The sequence below is a fragment of the Schistocerca nitens genome, chromosome 6, assembly GCF_023898315.1.
Source record: "Schistocerca nitens isolate TAMUIC-IGC-003100 chromosome 6, iqSchNite1.1, whole genome shotgun sequence".
Classification (NCBI taxonomy): Eukaryota; Metazoa; Arthropoda; class Insecta; order Orthoptera; family Acrididae; genus Schistocerca; species Schistocerca nitens.
In genome coordinates, this window is record NC_064619.1 from 564,053,467 (window position 1) to 564,076,292 (window position 22,826).

Genomic DNA, 22,826 nt, shown 5'->3' on the forward strand with positions numbered 1-22,826 from the left:
CGGCTGTATCTGGCTCGCTAATCACATAGTTTGTATACGAAAACTGACGCTTGTAAATTTCCTGGTTTAACTCTATTAAAATGAATGTTTCCTCCCTTCCCCATACACTAGTTACGTTGTTATGTTTGCAATACAAATAAATAAAATTTTCAGTATCCATGAACAAGTAATAAGGCAAAAAGAAATTCTATGTGCAGTCACTAAGGACGCCATCTTACAAAAGTTCCATACAAGTGCCATACAGGTTTAATATAACGAGAAAGTGAATAAAAAAAGTATTTTGATACAGCAGGACGCAAACCACGTGCACTGATTTCCGCAATTCTACGCCTCTGTTCTCTATATTACAATGAATTTCGTAACAACACATAATGTCTTTTATGTTACGATCTCGTGAAGGCTTTAAATGCTTCTGCGTTGCTAAATCGACATTTAATTGTAACAAACTGTATCAAGAACAACGCTTCTTTTTTTAAATATATCTTCAACGTACCGTTCTCTTGAAATTGTTTTCTTTCGTAACACGCAAGATACATTACGAAAACAATCAAGTACAAAAATTCTTTATCCACCAGCACAACGTTTCCCGTAATTTTATTACAATAAATCGTACGAATAATGATCTGTTTTCGAAACATCATCAGTGTGCTCGTGATTTGAAATAGGAATCATGCATAGGAAGTAGGTTTAAAATTCATTTATTTATTATTTATTTATTTTTTTGTGTCTTCAGTCTTCTGACCTATCTTTGGCCAGGCTCTTTATCTCGAGCAGCACTTACACATACGTCCTCAATTATTTGCTGGATATATTCCAAACTATGTCTTCCTCTACAGTTTTTCCCCTCTAAAGCTCCTCCTAGTACCGTGGAATTTATTCCGCGATGTCTCAACATATTTCCTATCGTCCCGTTCCTTCTTCTTGTCAGTGTTTTCCATATATTCCTTTAATAGCCGATTCTCTACAGAACCTCGTCTTTCCTTGCCTAATTCTCAATATTCTTCTATAGCATCACACCTCAAATGATCCAATTCTCTTTTTTTAGGCTTTCCCGCAGTCTGTGTTTCACTAGCTTACAAAACTATAATATAAAGGCCACTAAATATGGGATTCAACTGAAAACGACGAAATCAAATACGGCATCTCTCGAGACCTGCTTGTGACGTAGAAAGCGATTTGCCTTCACATTAGCCAAGTTCCTCTCCAACAAACAGACTTTCACGTTACGGAATGCTGCGGAACGTGGAATTCCACGCCGTGACGTGTGCTTCCTCGTCCCGTGTGAGGACAGCTTTGGGACTCGTTTAATTGCAGCGAATTGGTTACCGACCGGAGAGATGTTGGGAGGGTGCTAAACGCACGGCACTGCACAGCGAGTCAGGGGCCGAGCGGCGCCGGCAAGCAGCTACAGCGGCAGCGGCTGCGGCTGCAGTGGCGGTTAATGAAACGCTCTTGAAGCGGCCGAGTTTTTTCCGCGAGTATTTTCCCCCTCCTTTTGTTGCCGTCGTTGTTTTTCCGTTTGTTTGCGAGATTGTCGAGCCCAGGAGCGGGCCGCCGAGCAACACTAATGGCGCGGCGCACCTGCTGATTAAAACACTGCCGGTAATGACCGCTGTCGGCAGTCGCGCCCGCACAATACCTCGCCTGCCGGGCTGGCAGCGGGCGGCTAAGAGCGGGTGGCGGGTGGCGAGCGGCGAGCGCCGACGCGCCGCCGCGCCCCGGAATTACACGTTAGCCTCGTCGCGCGACCTTGACTTAATAAGGAATCGCCGGCAGCCTACCCACTGACGCACGGGCCGCGCGCTGTGACCGGCGTGCGCCGCGGAAACACTACCTCCGGAGCTGGCGTTGCGCTTGACCCATGCAGGACCTCCACAGGGTGTGCCGTGGCTTGCACACTATCTGATCAAAAGTATCCGGACGTCTATCAGTAAACATCAAAATGGGGCGGGTCTAACATTCTCCGTGGTGTCTGTCTGTTCTAAGTCGTGTCTCCCTACCACTTTCGCGCAACTACGCTCTGAGCGTGTTTTTTAGGGAATTGACTAGTTTGAACCTGGGACCTGTTGCTGGTAAGGAGACGCCAGACCACACAATACATGTAGAGTTCAGTGAGACTAGCGATGATATAATCAAATACTTAATGATTTCAGCGTCAGCTCCCCTGCACTCCCTATAAAAGAATCTTAATACTAACTAAATTTAGTGGAAGGGGTGCAAGGCTTTCCTATATATCTGGTAAAATAACGTCGAAAAAGCAGTTAAGTTTACCATTGCAATTTTTATTCTACTCACAATACATTGTTTATAAATTGTACTATTGATAAAAGGAAATATTTTCATACAGGATGATAAAAACCAACTGCGTTCAACAAAAATGTGAACGAATATTCCCTGAATGGGTTTCCAAGTTCTATAATGGATCGAAGGATGACCTATTCCATATCACATCCATGATCTAGGTTTAAATTAAGTTTCATAAAAGAGAAAACTATCAAAAATGGTGTCCAGTGACCCTCAAGTATCTTTAATTACTTATTTAACTTGTCGTAAATTACAGTTGCTGATGTGGCTTCTCAATTATATAACAGAAAAATCATCGCGTTTCAGATTTTAACTTCAAGTAGCAAATGTGAATATCACGAAGTTTAATTGACACTCGACACTAGTATTACGCAAAAAGGGGATGTAACAGATGAGACTTCTGCAGTTTGGGGTGAAGCTTTATGCGCTCTTATGCAGCATCGCGTGCGTTCATTACCTTGTCGGTGGTTAGGCAACGTCAGGGGCGGCTGGAGGCGCAGCTCCACACACCTCCGCCGTCTCGGTAGCAACTCTCTCGAACTTATCCTTACTACTGTTTACCGAATTTGGTTTAGGAAAAAGGTATCTGGCTGTGTTTTCAACTGACCAATCAGCGTCTCAATGTTAACCTTAAGCTCCACCTACAAAAATTCGGTCTATCCAATGAGAAACGTTATACTTTTCGTGGTGGGACAATGTTGTTAATGTTTGCTACGTAACAGAGACACGTATAGTCTCACGCTATAACTTGCAGCTGGTGTGGCCCTTTTAGTGTTAACGTAAGATCTATACTGTTCTTCTGGAGGGCTCTATCTTTTAACATGGACTGGAGGATGGACCTCTTGGCGGTTGGCCGGCGATGCGGGTGTCCCACTGTCCCGCTCTTATCGTAGGGCCTTCTAGCCTACACAGCTCTGCTGTCGGCTTCTGTTCTCGTTTCCCTCCTCGGAGCTGCGTCTGTTTCATGGTGGGAAAGTATGACATGCATTTAGACGTTCTTCTGTTAGTCTGTGGTATTCCATTTGCTCACTCGTTGGTCGTATTACTTGGTTAATTTCATGTCAGGATTTATTTGGAGCTATGTGACATATTGCCGGATTTGTTAGGGCTTTCATGGAAGGTGTTGGATTTGCCTGACACCTTACACGGGTCAAACCTTCGTTATTATTACGTCTTGAGCTCCGCTGCGAACAGGGATCTAAATGTCTGTGGGTAAATAGTAACCTACTCTGCCTCAAGAACCGAAAAGAGGGAAGGTAATGACTTTGGACGCTCGGGTCTGGAGCGCGGCGACGTTCTAACCCATTCCAAAAGTGTTCCATTAGGTTAATGCCTGGACACTGGACGGGACAGTCCACTTCAGCAATGCTGCTCTCTTCAAACCATTGCCTCACAGACGCTGCTTTATTACAGGGTGCCTTGCCAGACTGACACAAAAACCATCGTCTCCGTACTGCTGCTCTACAATGCGCAGTACACAATTGTGTAAAATTTGTTCATAACCTTCTGTATATAACGTTTCCTTAAGCGCAACAAGAGGCCCACACTTTAACCGCGAAAAACGCCCCGTTATATCAACACCACCTCGTCCATATTTCACTGGTAGCACTATACGTGGTGCCAGGTAATGTTCTCTACACGTTTGCCAAACCTAAACCGATGTGTCGGATGCCACTGTGTATAGCGTGATCCATCACCCCAAATCACTCGTTTGCACTCATTCACAGGCCAATGGCTTGGCTCCAGAAATGTGTGGCTTTTTAGAAGCTGCTCGACTGTTGTACACCAATATTTTTAACTTCCTTCGCACAGTCATTGTCCTAGTTGCGCTTTGGAATTCAAGAGCGATTCCTTCCACTAATTTCGTGCGATTTTTTTCCGTACCTGCTCTGCAATTATTCGCTGTTCGTTGTCGACCAGTATACGATTCCGCTGGCTGAGGTTGATTTAGCTGTAGTTGTTCCTTCGCTTTTCTACTTCGCAGTCATATGATGAACAGTGGAGTTGGGCAGCGTTAGAAGTTTAGAAATGTCGATGACGGATTTGTTACTCAAGAGATCAAAGGCTAGTCCGTGTTCGAAGCCGCTGAACTCTCATGACCAACCCTTCCTGCTGTTGCTGTTTCTCTACTGAAAACACAATACTCCCTCCTCACCTTTTACACTGGCGGGTCCGCCTCCAGTGATATTTGCATACTTCCACTCTCTGATGCCATGCGGAATACTATTCTGGGGCAAGTCAACACTTACGCAAAATGTATTCACTGCTCAAAAGAAAGTAGTTAGAATAATGTGTAGGGTTCATAGTCACACATCTTGTAGGCATCTGTTTAAAGGGTTAGGAATTCTTACAACTGCTTCACAGTACTTTTACTCAGTAATGAAATTTTTTCTCAACAACATGGACCAGTTTAAAATCAACAGCGACATTCATGATTACAATACCAGAAAAAAGAAAGACCTACACTTTCCTTTACTTAACCTGTCTTTGGCACAGAAAGGGGTAAAATATGCTGCTGTAAAACTTTTTGATAAATTACCAGATGAAATAAAATGTCTGACAGACAGCAGTAATAGTTCCAAAAACAAATTGAAATCATACCTCATTGACAACTCCTTCTATATCATAGATGAATTCTTGAATATGAGTAAATAAATAATATATGCATTTTGTGCCATTTAAGGGAATGGGAAAGATAATAGAAATATGCAGGGTAACACTATAATGAAAACAAAAAAAAAGAAAAAAAAAAGACTGATTTCTTGTGCATTTGACACGTTCCACATCATAACGGTTTTCCGTCCTACTGATCAATGGGACACGTAACTAACTAACTAATTTTGGTGGTCAATTCAGCGTTACGTAAAGGTGTCTGGATAATTTTGGTCAGATAGTGTATTCATCGTTCGATGTGACACAACTACGGAAACTCAATAGCTGTAAAAAAAAATTCTGTCAGTTTTTCTAATTACGCTTTTATCACTTTAAATTACGCAAAAAAGCGTGTGAGTAAGTTAAGTAAGCGTAACTAATCGGATGGGTTCACAGCAGAAACGGCGAGGCAGGAAGCACATCCATGTTATAAAAATGGGTCTATATATGTGCATAAGTACGTGCGTGTGTTTCACAACTCCTCCTAAACCAACGGACGTACTTCAACTACACTTGATCCACATGTCACGTACTGTCAGGCGACATTTGCTGCAGGAGTAAGAACTAATCACGTATCGTAGTTCGGGAACAGGAAAGGGAGGTAATGACAGTGGCACGTAAAGTGCCCTCCGCCACACACCGGTGGGTAGTTTGCGGAGTATAGATGTAGATGTAGAGATATACGCCATAAACAATACGATCCGTGAAAAACTTCCGCATTATGTACGACGTTTAAATTTATTGCTTCTTTCCTTCTAACTCTATTCGCAACGTATTTCGCATACACTATCCACATATGCCGCTAAATGTACCTACACAAATATATCTGTCATTCTACGATACGACGTCATAACTACTCGAATGCGTGAAAAACTGCCGCATCATGCATGAAGTTTTAATACATTTATACTTTACAACTAAGTCACTCCTACAGCTGAGTAAACTTAAATAAATCCTTGACACTTGGCAGCGCTTTTGACAGCTTTCAACTGCGAAGCCGTCTATATAAATATGAAGAGGCGTTGCCGTAGAGACTTCTACAATATCGCTTTGTAGATACTTAAAGCAGCTGTACTTATACATTTGTGCATTATACATATTTCTTTGTACGACTGTTTACTAATTTCAGAAGTGTTTTTATCAATACGTGGAAATGAAATTATTTCGATATTACACTACAAGCAGAGTTCATCTATTTGTTTTCGTTTGTAATAGAATACTGTCAGTGCCGGGTTCGTCACCTAGTATTAACTAGAAGAAATGGCAGGATGATAGGACTTGTTAAAACATCACTGGACTTCTTCTGTGGTACTAGAGCGAGCCGTTGAGTGTAAAACTGGTAATGGAATAGAGTGAGTGTAATAAATGCAATAAACGTTTGAGAATTACCATTCATATAACTTTCAGTATGAATGTGTATAATATCTTTTGCAAGCTGATAGCCATGGGTTATCGAAAGAGTAATTATTCAGCCTCATTACGCTGGTGAGACCGACGGATCAGCTAAAACTATGACGTTGTTAGAACTGGAAAATGTAGTAGGGGTTCGTCTGCATACTTTTCATAGTGTAAAAAGAGCACAGAAGCAGAATGTTTGCTGTGCACTTTCATTGTTACTATATAAGACAACCGACTTCTACATCTGTGGTTATTGAATTGGTAAAAATAATGTCCATAGGTGAATTATATTACATTCAAGTAAAAATTTCTGAGATCAGGCCATATCGCCCTCGACATTGTCAGATGCATTATACTGTACCGCATTATGTAGGGTGATTCACGAAGATATGCAAATATTTTAATATGTTATTCTACAAGTAAAACTAATGAAAAAAGTTCGTATAAACATAGGTCCGCAAATGTTCAGTTACGGAGTTAGGGCTAATAAAAGATTTTACCTGAAATTTAGCAAACTCGCTAATGTGAAGCCATCACAAAATTGTGCGAGGTTAAAGCAAAGCACGATTTCCATTTAATTTCCATTGATTTTGTTGTTATTGATCTCGTGAATCTAATAAAACATGTCCCAGACTTGTATCTGCAGTAGTTTTCCATAAGATCCAGAGAATTTACGTAAGTTGTAAGTCTCGAGTAAACTGTGCCTCTTCAGTAAATAAAATGTATTTGTGTAACTGCCAATTAGTATTTAACCAGTTGCACAACTCCAAGCAAAGGGCAGGATTTACCAGATGTAAAAGATGCACTTTTTGTTTATGGTAAGGATACAGATTATAGTACGTCAGTGTACGCCATACCTTTGATTGTGAGATGCCTAATCGTTGAGAGATACGTTGTGAACTGGTATCCGGGCTACGTTGAACAGCATCCATAATATCCTCATCATCGTCTTCACGTATCGAGCGCTCGTACTGATTATGAACGCTAGGTAGAGAACATCTCTCCCGTAACGTTCGAAGAATCCTCCGACTAGGATAAAGTACGCGATATTCGCTAACTTCAGCCGTAGCATTACTATCACATTTACCATAATTAAACACCATATCGGCGTATTCCTCTGTCGTAAATTTGAAAGGCATCCCTGTTTCATAAATAATCTACAAACTACAACAGTTTCTATGTGGTTTCACTTAAATACACTGTTATTATGTTCTTTCACTGAGCAATAGAGAAAATAACTCGTTTCAAGGCTAGGAAACGACTGAAACAACTCAGTAACGGTTGCCAACAGTGACATAAACGTTTTTACATTATTAATGGAAAGTAACAAAATTTATTTGTATAGTAATCTTTGCTTCCCTGGATGTTCTGGAAAACTACTGCAGATACATGTCTGCATTACATTATTAATGGAAAGTAACAAAATTTATTTGTATAGTAATCTTTGCTTCCCTGGATGTTCTGGAAAACTACTGCAGATACATGTCTGCGACATGTTTTATTAGATTCACCAGACCAATAACAACAAAATAAATGAAAATCAAGCTTTACTTTAACCTCGTACAGTTTTCCGATGGCTTCATATTAGCGAAGTTGCTAAATTTTAGGAAAAATCTTTTACTAGCCCTAACTACGCAACCAAACATTTGCAGACCTATGTTTATATGAAATTTTTTCTTTAGTTTTACTTGTAGAATAACATATTAAAATATTTGCATATCTTCGTGACTTACCCTGTATATCAGCGAGAGCAATACTCCCTAAATTACTGCTGACCTAGCACTGATCAGCTCTTATTCCTCTCTTTAGTCTGTAACGAAAGAAGAATCACGTTCTCGGAAACGTGGAAAAAAGATAGCGAGTGGATAACTGAAACGAGACCTTAGATAATCTGTAGCGCAGCGTTCACTGGAGCATCAGACATAAATCAGTCCTCTCTGCTGTTTGCAACGCGGAGAGAAGTAGTCTTGATTTCATCGGGGAAGATGCTCAGAAAAGGAGAGACGGCGATGCGGTCAACAAAGATCCGTGGGATACAGTTCTAGCATTCGTTTCTCTGCTCCGTAGCGGATTGCCTTGACCTTTCGAGCGTGACACGTGTATATTCTATAATGGAAAATACGTCGACGTTATGCAACTGAGCCGTCTTTCTGTATTCGCCATCTAATAGCGTACCGGCACATATACTGCAGCGTCACTCGCCCTCTGTAGGATATCATTGAACGTAACGTGCGAGAACAAGCAGTTCTCCACTGCAAACTGTAAATACACCACGTACAGAGAGTAAAATAATGATTTCGAGGGATTGAAGAGAGTTTCTTGAGGAACAAATTGAGGTCAGGAAAACTTGACTGAAACCGTCATCCAACGACGCTACAGGGAGTTTGCATAGGGGGATACGCTTGCCTCTAGACCACCCTGCAAACGCGAGGTTCAGCGCTGAATCTTGAATCGTTGACGAAATAAATGTGGTGGTACACCTTGTACGACTCATCTTGTGTACGGAAGTGTACGTAAAGACACATAAGAAGAAGCTCGTCCAATTTTATCCTTTGGAGAGAGTAATGGCTCTGAGCACTATGGGACTTAACATCTATGGTCATCAGTCCCCTAGAACTTAGAACTACTTAAACCCAACTAACCTAAGGACATCACACAACACCCAGCCATCACGAGGCAGAGAAAATCCCTGACCCCGCCGGGAATCGAGAACCCTACCACACGACCACGAGATGCGGGCTGGAGAGAGTAATGAAATGGCAAATACATGTAGCAGCGGAACTATTCACAGAAATAAGTTATTTTACGAGAAATATAGAAGTTACTTTCTGAAAAAAAATAAATATCGTACGGAATGGCTGGCTGAGAGTCTCTCAAGAGGGATGTTTATGCGCCTGGTGCAAGTCTTGGAAGGTGGATGCCATTTTGGCGACGTTCGTGATTCTAATCTACGTAGCAATCCAACGGGAGAAGGGGGACATATAGTTTAACGTAAAATCCGAATCATGTGACGTCCCTGCCTCATCTTCCCATCATCGAGATATGAAAGCTAGGGTAAAGACAGAATGAAAAATTTCGTCTCACCGTGACTCGATCCAGCGTCCTTTCGGCTTCCTGGCATGCACTTTACCGCTGGTTATTACTTTCCCTTCATTTTTTTACGTGACCTCCTAACCTCCCGTTTTGGTCCGTCCTTACAGTCTTCATTAATGCCTCCACTATAATTGTTTTAACTGATAAGTTCTTTTAGTGCTTATTATTTTAGCTCATTTCTAAAGTCCACGTGTTTTTAAACATTATTAATGAGCAAACACTTCTTACTGAGAAAATTTAACGCTGTCATTTTAAAACTAAAATCCTTCTTCTTTCTGGATTGACATTTTTATAATAAAAGGAAATAGTATTAGTTTTATTCCTAGAAAAAAAAAGATGTTCTTCTGTTCCATTAGGGGAAGGTACTCAGTTTACAGCGTATAAAAATTTAAAACATAGATAATCGAGAAGTGTGTTATTATTGACAGAAATTATATGCAGTAGATAGAAATATTAAAAAGATAAATAAAACTATAAACTGTAAAACAGTAACTGCTTCCTTCACAGCAGTGTCCTTCTGATCTTTGAACTTTTGACCTGAGTCTTATTTTCAGGAAATTTGTGCACTTTCCTTTGTTTTTTCTGGTCTTATCCAACATATGATCTTTTGTATCGAAGTATATTCTGTAATGTTCTTTAATTTTCTCTTTTTTTAAAAAAGAGGTAGTCGTGTGATCTTTAATCCTGTTGGTTTCATTCATTTTGCGTTTGGGAATGGTATCTCGTCTGACTGTAGGAAAGGTATTAGATTAACAGCGATTAGGGCACGTTCTACTGACGAAGGTGATTTTTTTGTCTGTTGTAGTGCCATATTACGTCCAGATGTTTGTGTACAAACCTGTCTTCTTCAGTACCTGTTAAATTATTAGTTAGGGAACATATTGGTGAATAATCAAAATGTATACTGTGCAGCTTTCAGTCGGTACCTGTTTTCCTGTAACGGCGGAGTACCAGGTAGATTTCACCTTACAATAGTAGCTCATGATCGTCGAAGTTTTCTAAACTGACAGCTGATCAAATTTTGGGTATTTCTTTTTCATTTATGTTACTATCCTTACCTTCCATCTGGTTCACGTATACTTCTTACACTTTGCTCCTTTTCTTTTCTGGAGTTGTTACCTGAATGTAGCTATACTCTGTTAAAATATTTGAAATGAAAACCTTTCTAGGGTATATGTCGAACATTAATTGTGGAATTCACGCTGGCTGGAACTAATACGTTGAGAAAGTATGGTCTTAACCTTTGACCATCAGTTTTATTTCAAGAACGTTGGTGTATGGTTATTTTAGTGAATGTGTTAGTCAAAAGTAAGAATATGGTAAAAATATTTCCGGTCATTTCGTTTACCAAGCACGGTGGGTCGGGGGAGTATGATACAAAGGATTACTCATAAGGATCTCCTGGGTTTCAGAAGACGACTGCCCAAAACCTATTAGATATTTTGATAGGACACACACATCAGTAGAAAGAGAATCTCTCCAATTTTGTATCTCATACTACAGGTGCTCAATATGTGGGCTTTGTTTGTGATGTGGCTGGCACCAGTTCGTGAGTGCAAGTCGTTGACGCGATGTATTTGGAAAAGCGTAAAGTCAGCCGGCTTTACGAATATGATAATATGGTTGCCTGTATGCAGGTGCGAAGCAATCACGTGTGACAATACGGTGACGAGGGTTAACAATGAAAATCAAAGAAGGCACCAGCTACATGTGCAATCTATAAGAATTCTGCTGACCAGTAGTTGGCTTCCGTTTAGCAGTGGGACACTGATGCATAGCGATAACATGCAACAAATTCCAACTGGTTCTGATAATCTATGGTGGAACACATACGTCCGGTTGTTAGTCAGAGGGTTAAACTGTTTTGTGTCTTTTTCCACTGTTTATACATGCTACACACACATCTCGTTCGTGACATCCACCAAACCAACAACCCCGACGATCTTTCTACATCTACATCTACATACAGACTCCGCAATCCACCATACGGCGCCTGGCGGAGGGTAACTCGTACCACAACTAGCATCTTCTCTCCCTGTTCCACTCCCAAACAGAACGAGGGAAAAAATTACTATATGCCTCTGTACGAGCCCTAATCTCTCTTATCTTTGTGGTCTTTCCGCGAAATATAAGTTGGCGGCAGTCAAATTGTACTGCAGTCAGCCTCAAATGCTGGTTCTCTAAATTTCCTCAGTAGCGATTCACAAAAAGAAGGCCTCCTTTCCTCCAGAGACTCCCACCCGATTTCCTGAAACATTTCCGTAACACTCGCGTGATGATCAAACCTATCAGTAACAAATCTAGCAGCCCGACTCTGAATTGCTTCTATGTCCTCCCTGTGATGTGATAGGGATCCCAAACGCTCGAGCAGTACTCAAGAATAGGTCGTATTAGTGTTTTATAAGGGGGTCTCCTTTACATATGAACCACATCTTCCCCAAATTCTACCAATGAACCGAAGACGACTATCCGCCTTCCCCTACAACTGCCATTACATACTTGTCCCACTTCATATCGCTGTGCAATGTTACGTCCAAATATTTAATCGGCGTGACTGTGTCAAGCGCGACACTACTAATGGAGTATTCAAACATTACGGGATTCTTTTTCCTATCCACCTGCATTAATTTACATTTATCTATATTTAGAGTTAGCTGCCATTCTTTACACCAATCACAAATCCTGTCCAAGTCATCTTGTATCCTCCTACAGTCACTCAACGACGACACCTTCCCGTACACCACAGCATCATCAGCAAACAGCCGCACATTGCTATCCACCCTATCCAAAAGATCATTTATGTAGATAGAAAACAACAGTGGACCTACCACACTTCCCTGGGGCACTCCAGACGATACCATCACCTCCGATGAACACTCACCAGCGAGGGCAGCATACTGGGTTCTATTACTTAAGAAGTCTTCGAGCCACTCACATATTTGGGAACCAATCCCATATGCCCGTACCTTAGTTACGAGTTCAAAATGTTCAAATGTGTGTGAAATCTTACGGGACTTAACGGTTAAGGTCATCAGTCCCTAACCCTACCAACTACTTAACCTAAATTATCCTAAGGACAAACACACTCACCCATGCCCGAGGGGGGACTCGAACCTCCGGCGGGATCAGCCGCACAGTCCGTGACTGCAGCGCCAAAGACCGCTCGGCTAATCCCGCTCGGCAGTTAGGAGTCTGCAGTGGGGCACCGAGTCAAACGCTTTCCGGAAGTCAAGGAATATGGCATCCGTCTGATAGCCTTCATGCATGGTTCGCAAGATACCAATTGGAAAAAGGGGCGAGTTGCTTTTCGCAGGAGCCATACTTTCTAAGGCCGTGCTGATGCATGGACAGCAACTTCTCTGTCTCAAGGAAATTCATTATATTCGAACTGAGAATATGTTCGAGAATCCTGCAACAAACCGATGTTAAGGATATTGGTCTGTAATTTTGAGGATCCGTCCTTCTACCCATCTTATATACAGTACTCTCTGTAAAACCGAATTGGAATCCCATCAGGATCTGGCGATTTATTTATTTTCAACCCATTCAGCTGCTTCACAATCCCAGGGATGTCTATCACCATGTCCTCCATACTGGAATCTGTACGAGGCTCAAACGGCGGTATGTTTGTACGATACTCCTGCGTGAAAGATTTCTAAAATCCTAATTTTAAGAGGAGTATTGTATTACAGCGACCGCGTGTTGTAGTCTACTGCATTGGCTCCTTACTTAGCTTGCATTTATCGCGAATCTCTTGCCCAACGTAAAGTCCCGAGAGACTGGAAAAATTATTTATATTAATATAATATTTTATATTTAAATTTATTAATTTTATTTATTATATCCAATTATAATAATATTTAATATTAATTTACATATTATTATATATACATGGTATAATATAATAACCTATTTTAAGCTAAAAACATAAGTAGCTATAATCCTCGGTAAATAAATGTTGTTGTTTGTGTGTTGCAGAACTGTGCGCGGCAGCAGCCCCGCACACCGGCAAGCTGGCCACGGCAGCCATGAACCCGCATTACCACGCTTACACGGAGCTGGCGAGTCCGCACTCGCCGCCTCCGGACAATAGCTCCTACCACCCGCACCACCACCACCACCATCACCACCACCACACGCACCCGCCGCACCCTGCGGCTGGGCCCGGGGGTGGGCCTCCCGGAGGCGGCGGCGGGGGCGGTGGCCCGGGAGGCCCCGTCAGCAACGGCCACGTGCTGGGCGCGGGCGGCCCGGGACCGGGGGACCACCACGGCTTCGGACCCGGCCCGGGCAGCGGTGGCGGCGGCGGCGGTGGCGGCGGGGGCGGACCCGGCGGGCCCGGCGGCGGCCCGCAGCAGATGCACCCGCACCACCAGCACCACCTCAACAACGCCAACAACAACAATAACAACAGCGGCAACGCCAACAACAACAACCCCGCGGCGACGACGGTGGGCGGCGGCGGGCCCGGTGGCGGTCCCGCCAGCAGCGCGGGGCCCAACCCCAACAACAACGGCGGGCCCGCCAACAACAACAACAACAACAACTGCACGGGCGGCACGGTGAAGGTGTGCGCCGGCTGCGGCGGCAAGATCGTGGAGCGCTTCCTGCTGCACGCGCTCGACCGCTACTGGCACAACGGCTGCCTCAAGTGCTCCTGCTGCGGCGCCATGCTCGCAGACATCGGCGGCTCCTGCTTCACCAAGGCCAACATGATCCTCTGCAAGACAGACTACATCAGGTCAGTCTACTCACGTCTCTCTACTCTCTGGGGCAGGGGTGGGCAAATAGCGGGCCACATAAGCCCCGCTAGTGGTTTTTATGCGGCCCTCTAAGACTGTCATATTTTTATTCAACCATTTTTATCTTTTCTGAAATGCAATCATTTTAAGAGCTGCGGCTCTCCGATAACCTCAACTTCTACAAAGCGGTCCCCGGTAAGTTCCATCACCTACCTCTGCTGTAGTGTAAACTTAACGCGCCAAAGCGTGCCACGCAATTATTAATGCAATAAGATCCTCTTTCCGGATCAAAGTTTGCCAGATGTGATAAATACTGTCGAAGGCTCTGGCCGCTACATCGCACGGTGCTTTTATAAATTCTCAGTATTTCGATGGATCTCTTGTTTGACACCTACAAGCGATGTTTTTGACCATTGATTGAAGGTGCTAAATTCCATAGCGAATTACCTAATGTCCAAACATGGAGCAGTGTTATTTTTCATTACCATCTGATGCTCGCTATGACAACGTTCCCTCTGCAGGAAACTTCCTACAGGTCAGCAGGCTTTTCTGATACATGATCTATCAACAATCAACAGTCTCGAGGCTGTAAATGTGTCATTTGTGAACGACGAATGAAGTACTCGTAAACGTCTGTGATTTTTGCCGTAGCGGTAACACCGGTTCTCGTCAGATCTCCAAAGTTAAGCGCTATCGGGCTGGGCTAGCACTTGGATGGGTGACCATCCGGTCTGCCGAGCGCATGTTGGCAAGCGGGATGCACTCAGACCTTGTGAGGCAAACTGGGGAGCTACTTGATTGACAGTAGCGGCTCCGGTCTCGGCCGGGAGAGCGGTGTGCTGAACACATGCTCCTCCATATCTGCATTCAGTGACGCCTGTGGGCTGCGGATGACTCGGCGGTCGGTCGGTGCCATTGGGCCTTCCAAGGCCTGTTCGGACGGATTTAAGTTAAAATTGTGATTTTGTATTTGCTTTTGTTTTGCAAGGTGTGTGACCTCAGAATTTAAGTTCAAACTACTTGTAAGGCATAACAGTCCCGCGTCGCTCATTAGCAACTACTACTAAAACATAGAATTCTGCAGGAATTGTCGAATTTTTAGCGACTTTGACAACTTCTTTTCTTCATTTTTTGGAAACAGTTTCCACTGCTTCAGTCACTTTTTACTAATACGTGCCAGAACAACGTTCGCAGCACACTACATTACATTAATCTGCGGTTCATTTGGCACATTGCGGTTGTGTAACGAAATGTAACCGTTTCTGCTGGCTCACGGAGTACAGAAATAAACATAACACAGTTACATAACGCTTCCACATTCGGACGTTCCATTTACTTTCTTCAGCCGTTGATTCAATAGCACCCGATAGCATTTAATACAGAGCGAGTGAGCTGCAGCTTTCAGAAGAAGCCATCCGCAAATCAAGTAGCGAACTATTGGCTCGAAAACTGTTTTATTTGCGGATTTAACGCTAGAGGGCAATGGAAATACACATTTAAGGAAAAACCTCAACAAGAAATTTCTGGGCAAAGTGGGTCTCGTAAGTAGGGCCAAACGAAAGCGACTAGCTACTCGATATGGAAACAGCTCTTCTATAAAAATAACAACATGCTTAGGTGTGGTGAGAATAACTCATTACATTATCGCCTTAGGGTCTCTGGAAAATCTTCATAATGTTATATTTAGCATATTTTTTGTCATAGTAACCAGGAGTGACCAGTATAAAAGTAGCGTGACTGTCTCGTAAGCACATATGGCGGCTTCAAGTCTCGACTTCGGCATGCGTGGCGTTTTTATATATTGTGTTACTGTGCTTGTCATTTTAAACTACGTAATAAAGAAAATTACTCTGTTCTTTGCTAACAGAAAATGTTGAAATTGCGACTATGATTTTCCGGAAAGGAAACACGTTAAAATTCAGTTTAAAAGAAATGTGGAGAGCGTTTAAAAATGGAAAACATTCAGTGAAAACTCAAACTCTTACACAAAACACCGTTTTTCCTGTTGCATAGTACACTGGGACAACTGATACTAATTTGCAATGTGTGAATAAAAACGGTTGAAATTTTAAAAAAACTGAGGAGCTAACCTTAGAACCAACCGAAGCGTTAATCCAGAAAAAAAGCGGCCGATACCACGAAATGAAATACGTCGTGCCTTCGTTGCCCAGATTTCTAACATCAAATATCGAACCGATTGTTCCGTATCTTCCACGCTGCAGACGACAAAAAACTGAGATGACCGTTATGATTCACTTGTTAATAGACGAATTTCCTCCTTAGTGTATCAGATACAATTTTGCAACTAAATGGCATTTCTTTAGTGTGATACGCACGATTCTTTTATTTCGAAGCATAATCAGTGAGGATTATTCTTGACATCAGTTGCACGGCGGGACATATTTTTCATCGTACTACAAATTATAAATATTTGCATGCACGCTACAAATTTGCCCTTCACAGTTAACAAGTTTTATCAGGACATACCGGACTGTGTATGATACAAAATACGCTCCACCGTAGCAAAGATGTGAGTAAGACGCAGGACTGAGCCGCTACTGATGATGATTTTCAAGTAGAACAAGTGAGCCACGTGGCAATATGAAGGGCCAGATAGACCTTTGGAAAATACCTATACATTGGTGTAGGTTAGGGTTCCATGTATCACACCCTACAGCCAGTCAGCCTGTCGAGGTCCTCGTTTGCAAGTAATCTAGGTAGAAGAATTTGTCGAGATTCATATAACTTAAAAAAACAGCTGATTTTTCTAAACGCTGCAATAGCGTGGCGGCCAAGTTGTGTGAATTCCGTGCTGAAGGGTATAGATTCGAATCCCACTGGGAGGTACTTTTTAAATCTTTATTGAAATGTTTGTGAGTTCTGACGATACTTTATGCGACACAATATTTGTGAATAGTTCTGGAAGAGCTGCATGCACAACGAAAGCTATTCTACCGAAATGTGCTCTATAGTGACAGCCAGGTGACGCTCATTTTTATCGCCAGTAAAAAATATTTAAAAGATGCTTCAGAACACACCTGAACTGTTTCGGAATAAACATGAACTTGCTAGAGAAGACGATAAAATCCAAATTCATTCAATTGTTCATGGATTCTGTTTGCACCAGCTTCTAGTTATATGATAAGCGCTGTCTGGTAAGGATCAGGGTTACGTAAAATTATTTTTCATCGATTATTCTCGAACGAGGACCATCACTGTGAGTGGCTGCAGGGTGTTATACAGAGGTCCCCAGCCTACTTCATAGAACAGGTGGTTTCAGAAAGAAAATCCCACTCCACAGGAGCTCTCCTTGTTTGTCGCAAATATACACGGGAGATGGTAAAAAGATAATGAAATTCAAGTTCGCTGCTGTTTTTGATTTCCATTTTGCATTCCTTCTGTGGATCTGTTCGATAACTTTCACTCACATACCCTGAGGCTTCACAACACACGATTTCTGCATCATTTCAAAACCAGTCGAGACAGCTCTATATCGTCTCGTAACATTCCATCGTTCTCAATGTATTGATTTTTCAATGTGTAGAAGTCCGCCCCTGGTAGCTGAGTGGTCAGCGCGACCGAATGTCATACCTAACGGGCCGGGTTCGATTCCCTGCTGGGTCAGAGATATTCTCCGCTCAGGGACTGGAAGTGGTGTTGTCCTTATCATCATAATCATCATTTCTGTCCATTTCGGTCCAAACAGACATCATGGTGCCCAGGGGGACACAGACATGATTAGCGCTACGAGTGATGAAGAAGAAACAGATACAAACCAGGGCACCAACACAGATATTGAAGCGTCCAGCGCGGATGATCCATAGTGTCAACCAAGACAACTTCAAAGAACAGAGTGGAACAACCGACAAGAGGTGCACAAGACACACAATCCTAAAAACAAATTGCACCTTATATGTAAATATGTTAATAGATAACAGTACCTCCATGTTAAGAGGCAGCGCACAGTCTGGATGGAAGGATCTTAATTGTGGTCCCTCTCTTTTGAGCCCAACCCGACGGATACCTTTGGTAGATCGGGGAAAACCACCGTTCAGTTCGTGTTGTCGGCGGGGCTGAGAGGTGCTTGCACCTGATGTACTCTACTAGGAGCCTTGTAGGCTCAACACAAACCGTTAGCGTCATTACCTTTATTACTTTTACCACAAATACCCTTCCATTAGCAACTTTGAGCCAAGCACAAAATCAGTTACCTCTCTAATGTATATCGTAAATAGTTTAGCAGACTGGACATGGAGGTCTTAGTCTTAGTTCTAGCTTTAACGTACCCTAATCTCTCCTAGTTACGTTAGTTTTTAGAATGGTAGACGTTAAAGGCATGGTGAGCAATGGCCAGCGTCTTGAGGGTCACTCCAAGACCCGAGCCGCCGGCCACAACCAGGTGATGGGCAATACTATACCTATCTCTTCTCTATTCAATTCTCTTCCTTTCTTCTTTCCAAATAAATATATAATTTCGTTTTGTTTATTAATATCTCACTTGATTTTGTATTAGTTATAAGTTTTTCTAATGCTGCAGAAAAAAGATATCAAATGGTTGTAAACAAATAGAGCCCGCCTCCACGTGGTCAATTTGGTTTACACAAAGAGAGTAACTCCACAGTAATTTTGATTATTAAACTAAATTACATCGAAACGCAATTTACAAAAGAAAAACCTCGAACTGGTTACTATCGTCTTACTATTAACCTGATGGGTCAAACAATTGTATAAGCACGTGGTACTGGTCTCACAAAGTACACCCCACGTGGGTTGAACATAAAGAAAAGCCGGCCGGGGTGGACGAGCGGTTCTAGGCGCTACAGTCTGGAGCCGAGCGACCGCTATGGACGCAGGTTCGAATTCTGCCTCGGGCATGGATGTGTGTGATCTCCTTAGGTTAGTTACGTTTAAGTAGTTCTAAGTTCTAGGAGACTGATGACCTCAGAAGTTAAGTCCCATAGTGCTCAGAGCCAGCCATAAAGAAAAGTTGCTATATTGAAAAATATTGTCGAGAGGAGGCGTTATAATCTCACGAACATTCGCATTTATGATTGATGGTCTTAGTTAGAGTTACGTATCATCAACACGTGGTTCCACTTTACTCACAAAGTAGTGATAAAGCAACTACTGGAAGATATTCTGAACTTCACACTCGAATTACACTGCTTTGCAATTTAAGATAACATAAGATATTTTAGATCTAAACCTGAAATAAAGGTGATTAAATTTTCAGTTAGGCTGAACTTAAGAAATCTATTGTCCTACGGACTTAGCAGAGACTCGCTTAGGCGGAGATCTTACCAATTCAGACGCTCGTCGCGGACCGACTGCCTGGGCCCCTACCGAGGGTGCTTAACAGATGTAAACGGAAGTGACCATAGAGGCAGCTTCCTATACCAACATGACAAGGGACGGACAGGACCATACTGACAAGGGAACCTCCCCATCGCACCCCCGTCAGATTTAGTTACAAGTTGCCACAGTGGATAGGCCTTGAAAAACTGAACACAGATCAATTGAGAAAACAGGAAGAAGTTGTGTGGAACTGTGAAAAAATAAGCAAAATATACAAACTGAGTAGTCCATGGCCCACATAGGCAACATCATGGAGAATGTGATTTCAGGAGCGCCGTGGTCCCAAGGTAGCGTGAGCAGCTGCAGAACGAGAGGTCCTTGGTTCAAATCTTCCCTCGAGTGAAAATTTTACTTTCTTTATTTTTGCATAGTTATTATCTGTCCGTTCGTTCATTGACGTCTCTGTTCACTGTAATAAGTTTAGTGTCTGTGTTTTGCGACCGCATCGCAAAACCGTGCGATTAGTAAGACGAAAGGACGTGCCTCTCCAATAGGAACCGAAAACATTTGATCGCAAGGTCATAGGTCAACCGATTCCTCCACAGGAAAACACATCTGATATATTATATACGACACTGGTGACGGCATGTGCGTCACATGACAGGAATATGTTGTCGACCCACCTAACTTGTACACTTGGCGAATGGGTAAAAAGATTCTTCTACCCTGCCCGATTTAGGTTTTCTTGTGGATGTAATAATCACTCCCAAAAAAGTGATGAAAACATAAGAGTTTGTCACATAAATTGAAGATAAAAAATTAAACTTCTCACTCGATGGAAGATTTGAACCAAGGATCTTTCGTTCCGCAGCTGCTCACGTTACCACGAGAACACAGCGCTCCGGCGTTTCTAGTGTCCTTGTTGTTGCCTATCTTCCCACGAACTACTCAGTTTGTATATTTTGCTTATTTTTTTCATAGTTCCACACAACTTCTTCCTGTTTCCTCAATTGATATGTGTTCAGTTTTTCAAGGCCTATCCACTGTGCCAACTTATAACTAAATCTGAGGGGGGTGCGATGGGGAGGTTCCCTTGTGAGAATAGAAACCTCTCTGCTTTTAGAAAGCGTAGCTACCTGTTCCGACGCTGGTCCTACTGTTCTCTAGCAGACAGGCTTGTCTGATACCATCAAGCTTGCAACTAGAAATACATTTGCTCATTCATCTTCTCACACACACGGGAAGGGGGATGACAGTATCTTATCATATACAGTATATAAAAGAAAGCGGATGTAGGTTCCGTATGAGACTGTGTGACATGAATTACATATAAACTGTGTTTTAAAGTGTAGTAGTGTGACAGATCGTTCTTATTTATGTGTAAAAGTAACACGTTCCACTGCTCAGTCTCCTCCCAGATGGTCAGAAACACCACAGAAAATTTAGAAGAGGGATTTATGCCGTAAATGACAACAGATTTAAGAAATTAACATGAAAGGAATCCAACAGAGACCTTTCACCGGATCCCGGACCCAGTCACAGCGACTAAGTGCCAACATACGACCCACCATAAGAAATTAGACGGTGGGTCATAAAAAATAAGCAGCTAGTGAAAAAAGAAAGTGTCCTTACCATCATCACTTCTTCCCCATCGACACGCAAGTCTCCGAAGTGGCGTCAACTCAAAAGACTTGCACCAGCGAACGGTCTACCCGACGGGAGGCCCAGCCACACGGCATTTACAATTTGATCTGTAGAAATGCTTTGCCAGATGCTAGACTCTGAGTTGGCAGTCACGTTGACAGTCGTAAAAGTGCCGGTACCTTTGCGTCGCCAGGCGCAGCTATAGAATTCTCCAGTGACACGAGTACCTTGTACCTTGCTTGCCACCAGCGTAGTTGGTAAGAGGCGCAGGAGAGGGGGTGGGGGATGGGGGTGGAAGCGGACGAGGAGAGCGTCGAATCAGGCGTAATTGGCATCAGCCGAGTGGCGTCTCGACGACGCTAATACCTCCACCGCGGAGCACCCCCTTCCGTACCCGCTACCCGCTACCCCCGTCCCTGCACCGCCCAGGCCCACCGCTGACGAGGCGAGAATTAAACGGAGAGCTCATTGTGCGCCGGGCGAGGCGGCTCGTACTCGGAGATTCCACACAATAAATCGATCTCTTAATGCGGAGCCGAAGCATTTAATTAAACTGTCCGGGTGCCGGGAAGAAGGGAGGTCCGCCCGCGCCGGGGCCAGCACCAATATTATGCGACGGCGGCGGCCTGGTGGCCGCGATTCGGCGCGCACGGCCAGCGCTGGCTTGGCCACTCCAAACAGAGTTCGGCGCGGCGGACCGCGGATACGTCACGCAGTCAGGAGCCTCACGAACCAATTAACGGCCGCATCCTGGGGCAAAAAACCGCCCCACCTCCGGACTGTGTTCTTGGTCGCGCTGGTGCTGTCAGGCTGTTACCGGAGGAAAATCCTTGTCTTTAAAATTTAAATGTCGTGTGCTATTGCTGGTTGAGGTAACCCACGAGTTTGGTTCACCTGCCCGGGCGAAATGGCGGTCTTACGCCGTGCACGTTGGCCTTCTTTCTAGCAGAAAACCCAAAGAGATTCTGGTCATACATAGAGCACACCAATGGCAAGACGCAATCAGTACCTTCACTACGCGATACCAACGGTGAAGTCACTGATGACAGTGCCACTAAAGCGGAGTTATTAAACACGATTTTCCGAAACTCCTTCACCAATGAAGACGAAGTAATAATCCCTGAATTCCAATCAAGACAATTGCCAAGATGAGTGTTGTGTACACAGTTCCGCGTAGTCAGCGCGTACACAACTTTCCCAATCGAGCGCGCCCCGCTAAGCACAACAGCGCCGGCGCAGCGCTCGTCCGTCTCCGCACTAAGAGATGGCGCTGTCTTAGAGACGGACCAAATTCTGCTTCCGCCGATCCGCGTATTAATATGTAACGCAGCCAATGAGATTGCTGCTAACGTAGAACTTTCTCTCCTCGCGGATCACAATCGCGCAGTGATACCTGAACGCGCGAGGTATTATAACGAGTGTACAGACCTCCGATGCGTCAGTCTGCATTAGTCTGTACCAGTCTATAGTCAAGTTTCAGTCTGCGCCCAATAGGATTATCATATTCCTGTACATAGCCATAAAGAGAAATGTACAGACACTTTGTCAAGTATCAGAGCTATGTGAGAATAAGATTAACGTACCAAGACCCAAGGAACTTCAGATTGTCAGTTGTAAACAGCATCCAGAATCAAGTTACGTAATATCTATGCCTTTTTATTATTTTAATAAATGTGTGTGAAAATTAATCAAGTTCTG

General features: G+C 43.3%; 1 protein-coding gene across 1 annotated transcript in view; it reads left to right on the plus strand.

The window, feature by feature from the left end:
- LOC126263470 (LIM/homeobox protein Lhx9) overlaps positions 1 to 22,826 on the plus strand; it is a 598,391-nt gene that overhangs the window by 298,903 nt on the left and 276,662 nt on the right. The window contains exons 2-3 of the mRNA XM_049960563.1: positions 13,426 to 13,718; positions 13,758 to 14,188. Of these exons, the coding sequence (XP_049816520.1) occupies positions 13,476 to 13,718; positions 13,758 to 14,188 (674 nt within the window). The 5' untranslated portion in view covers positions 13,426 to 13,475. The remainder of the gene's footprint in view (positions 1 to 13,425; positions 13,719 to 13,757; positions 14,189 to 22,826) is intronic.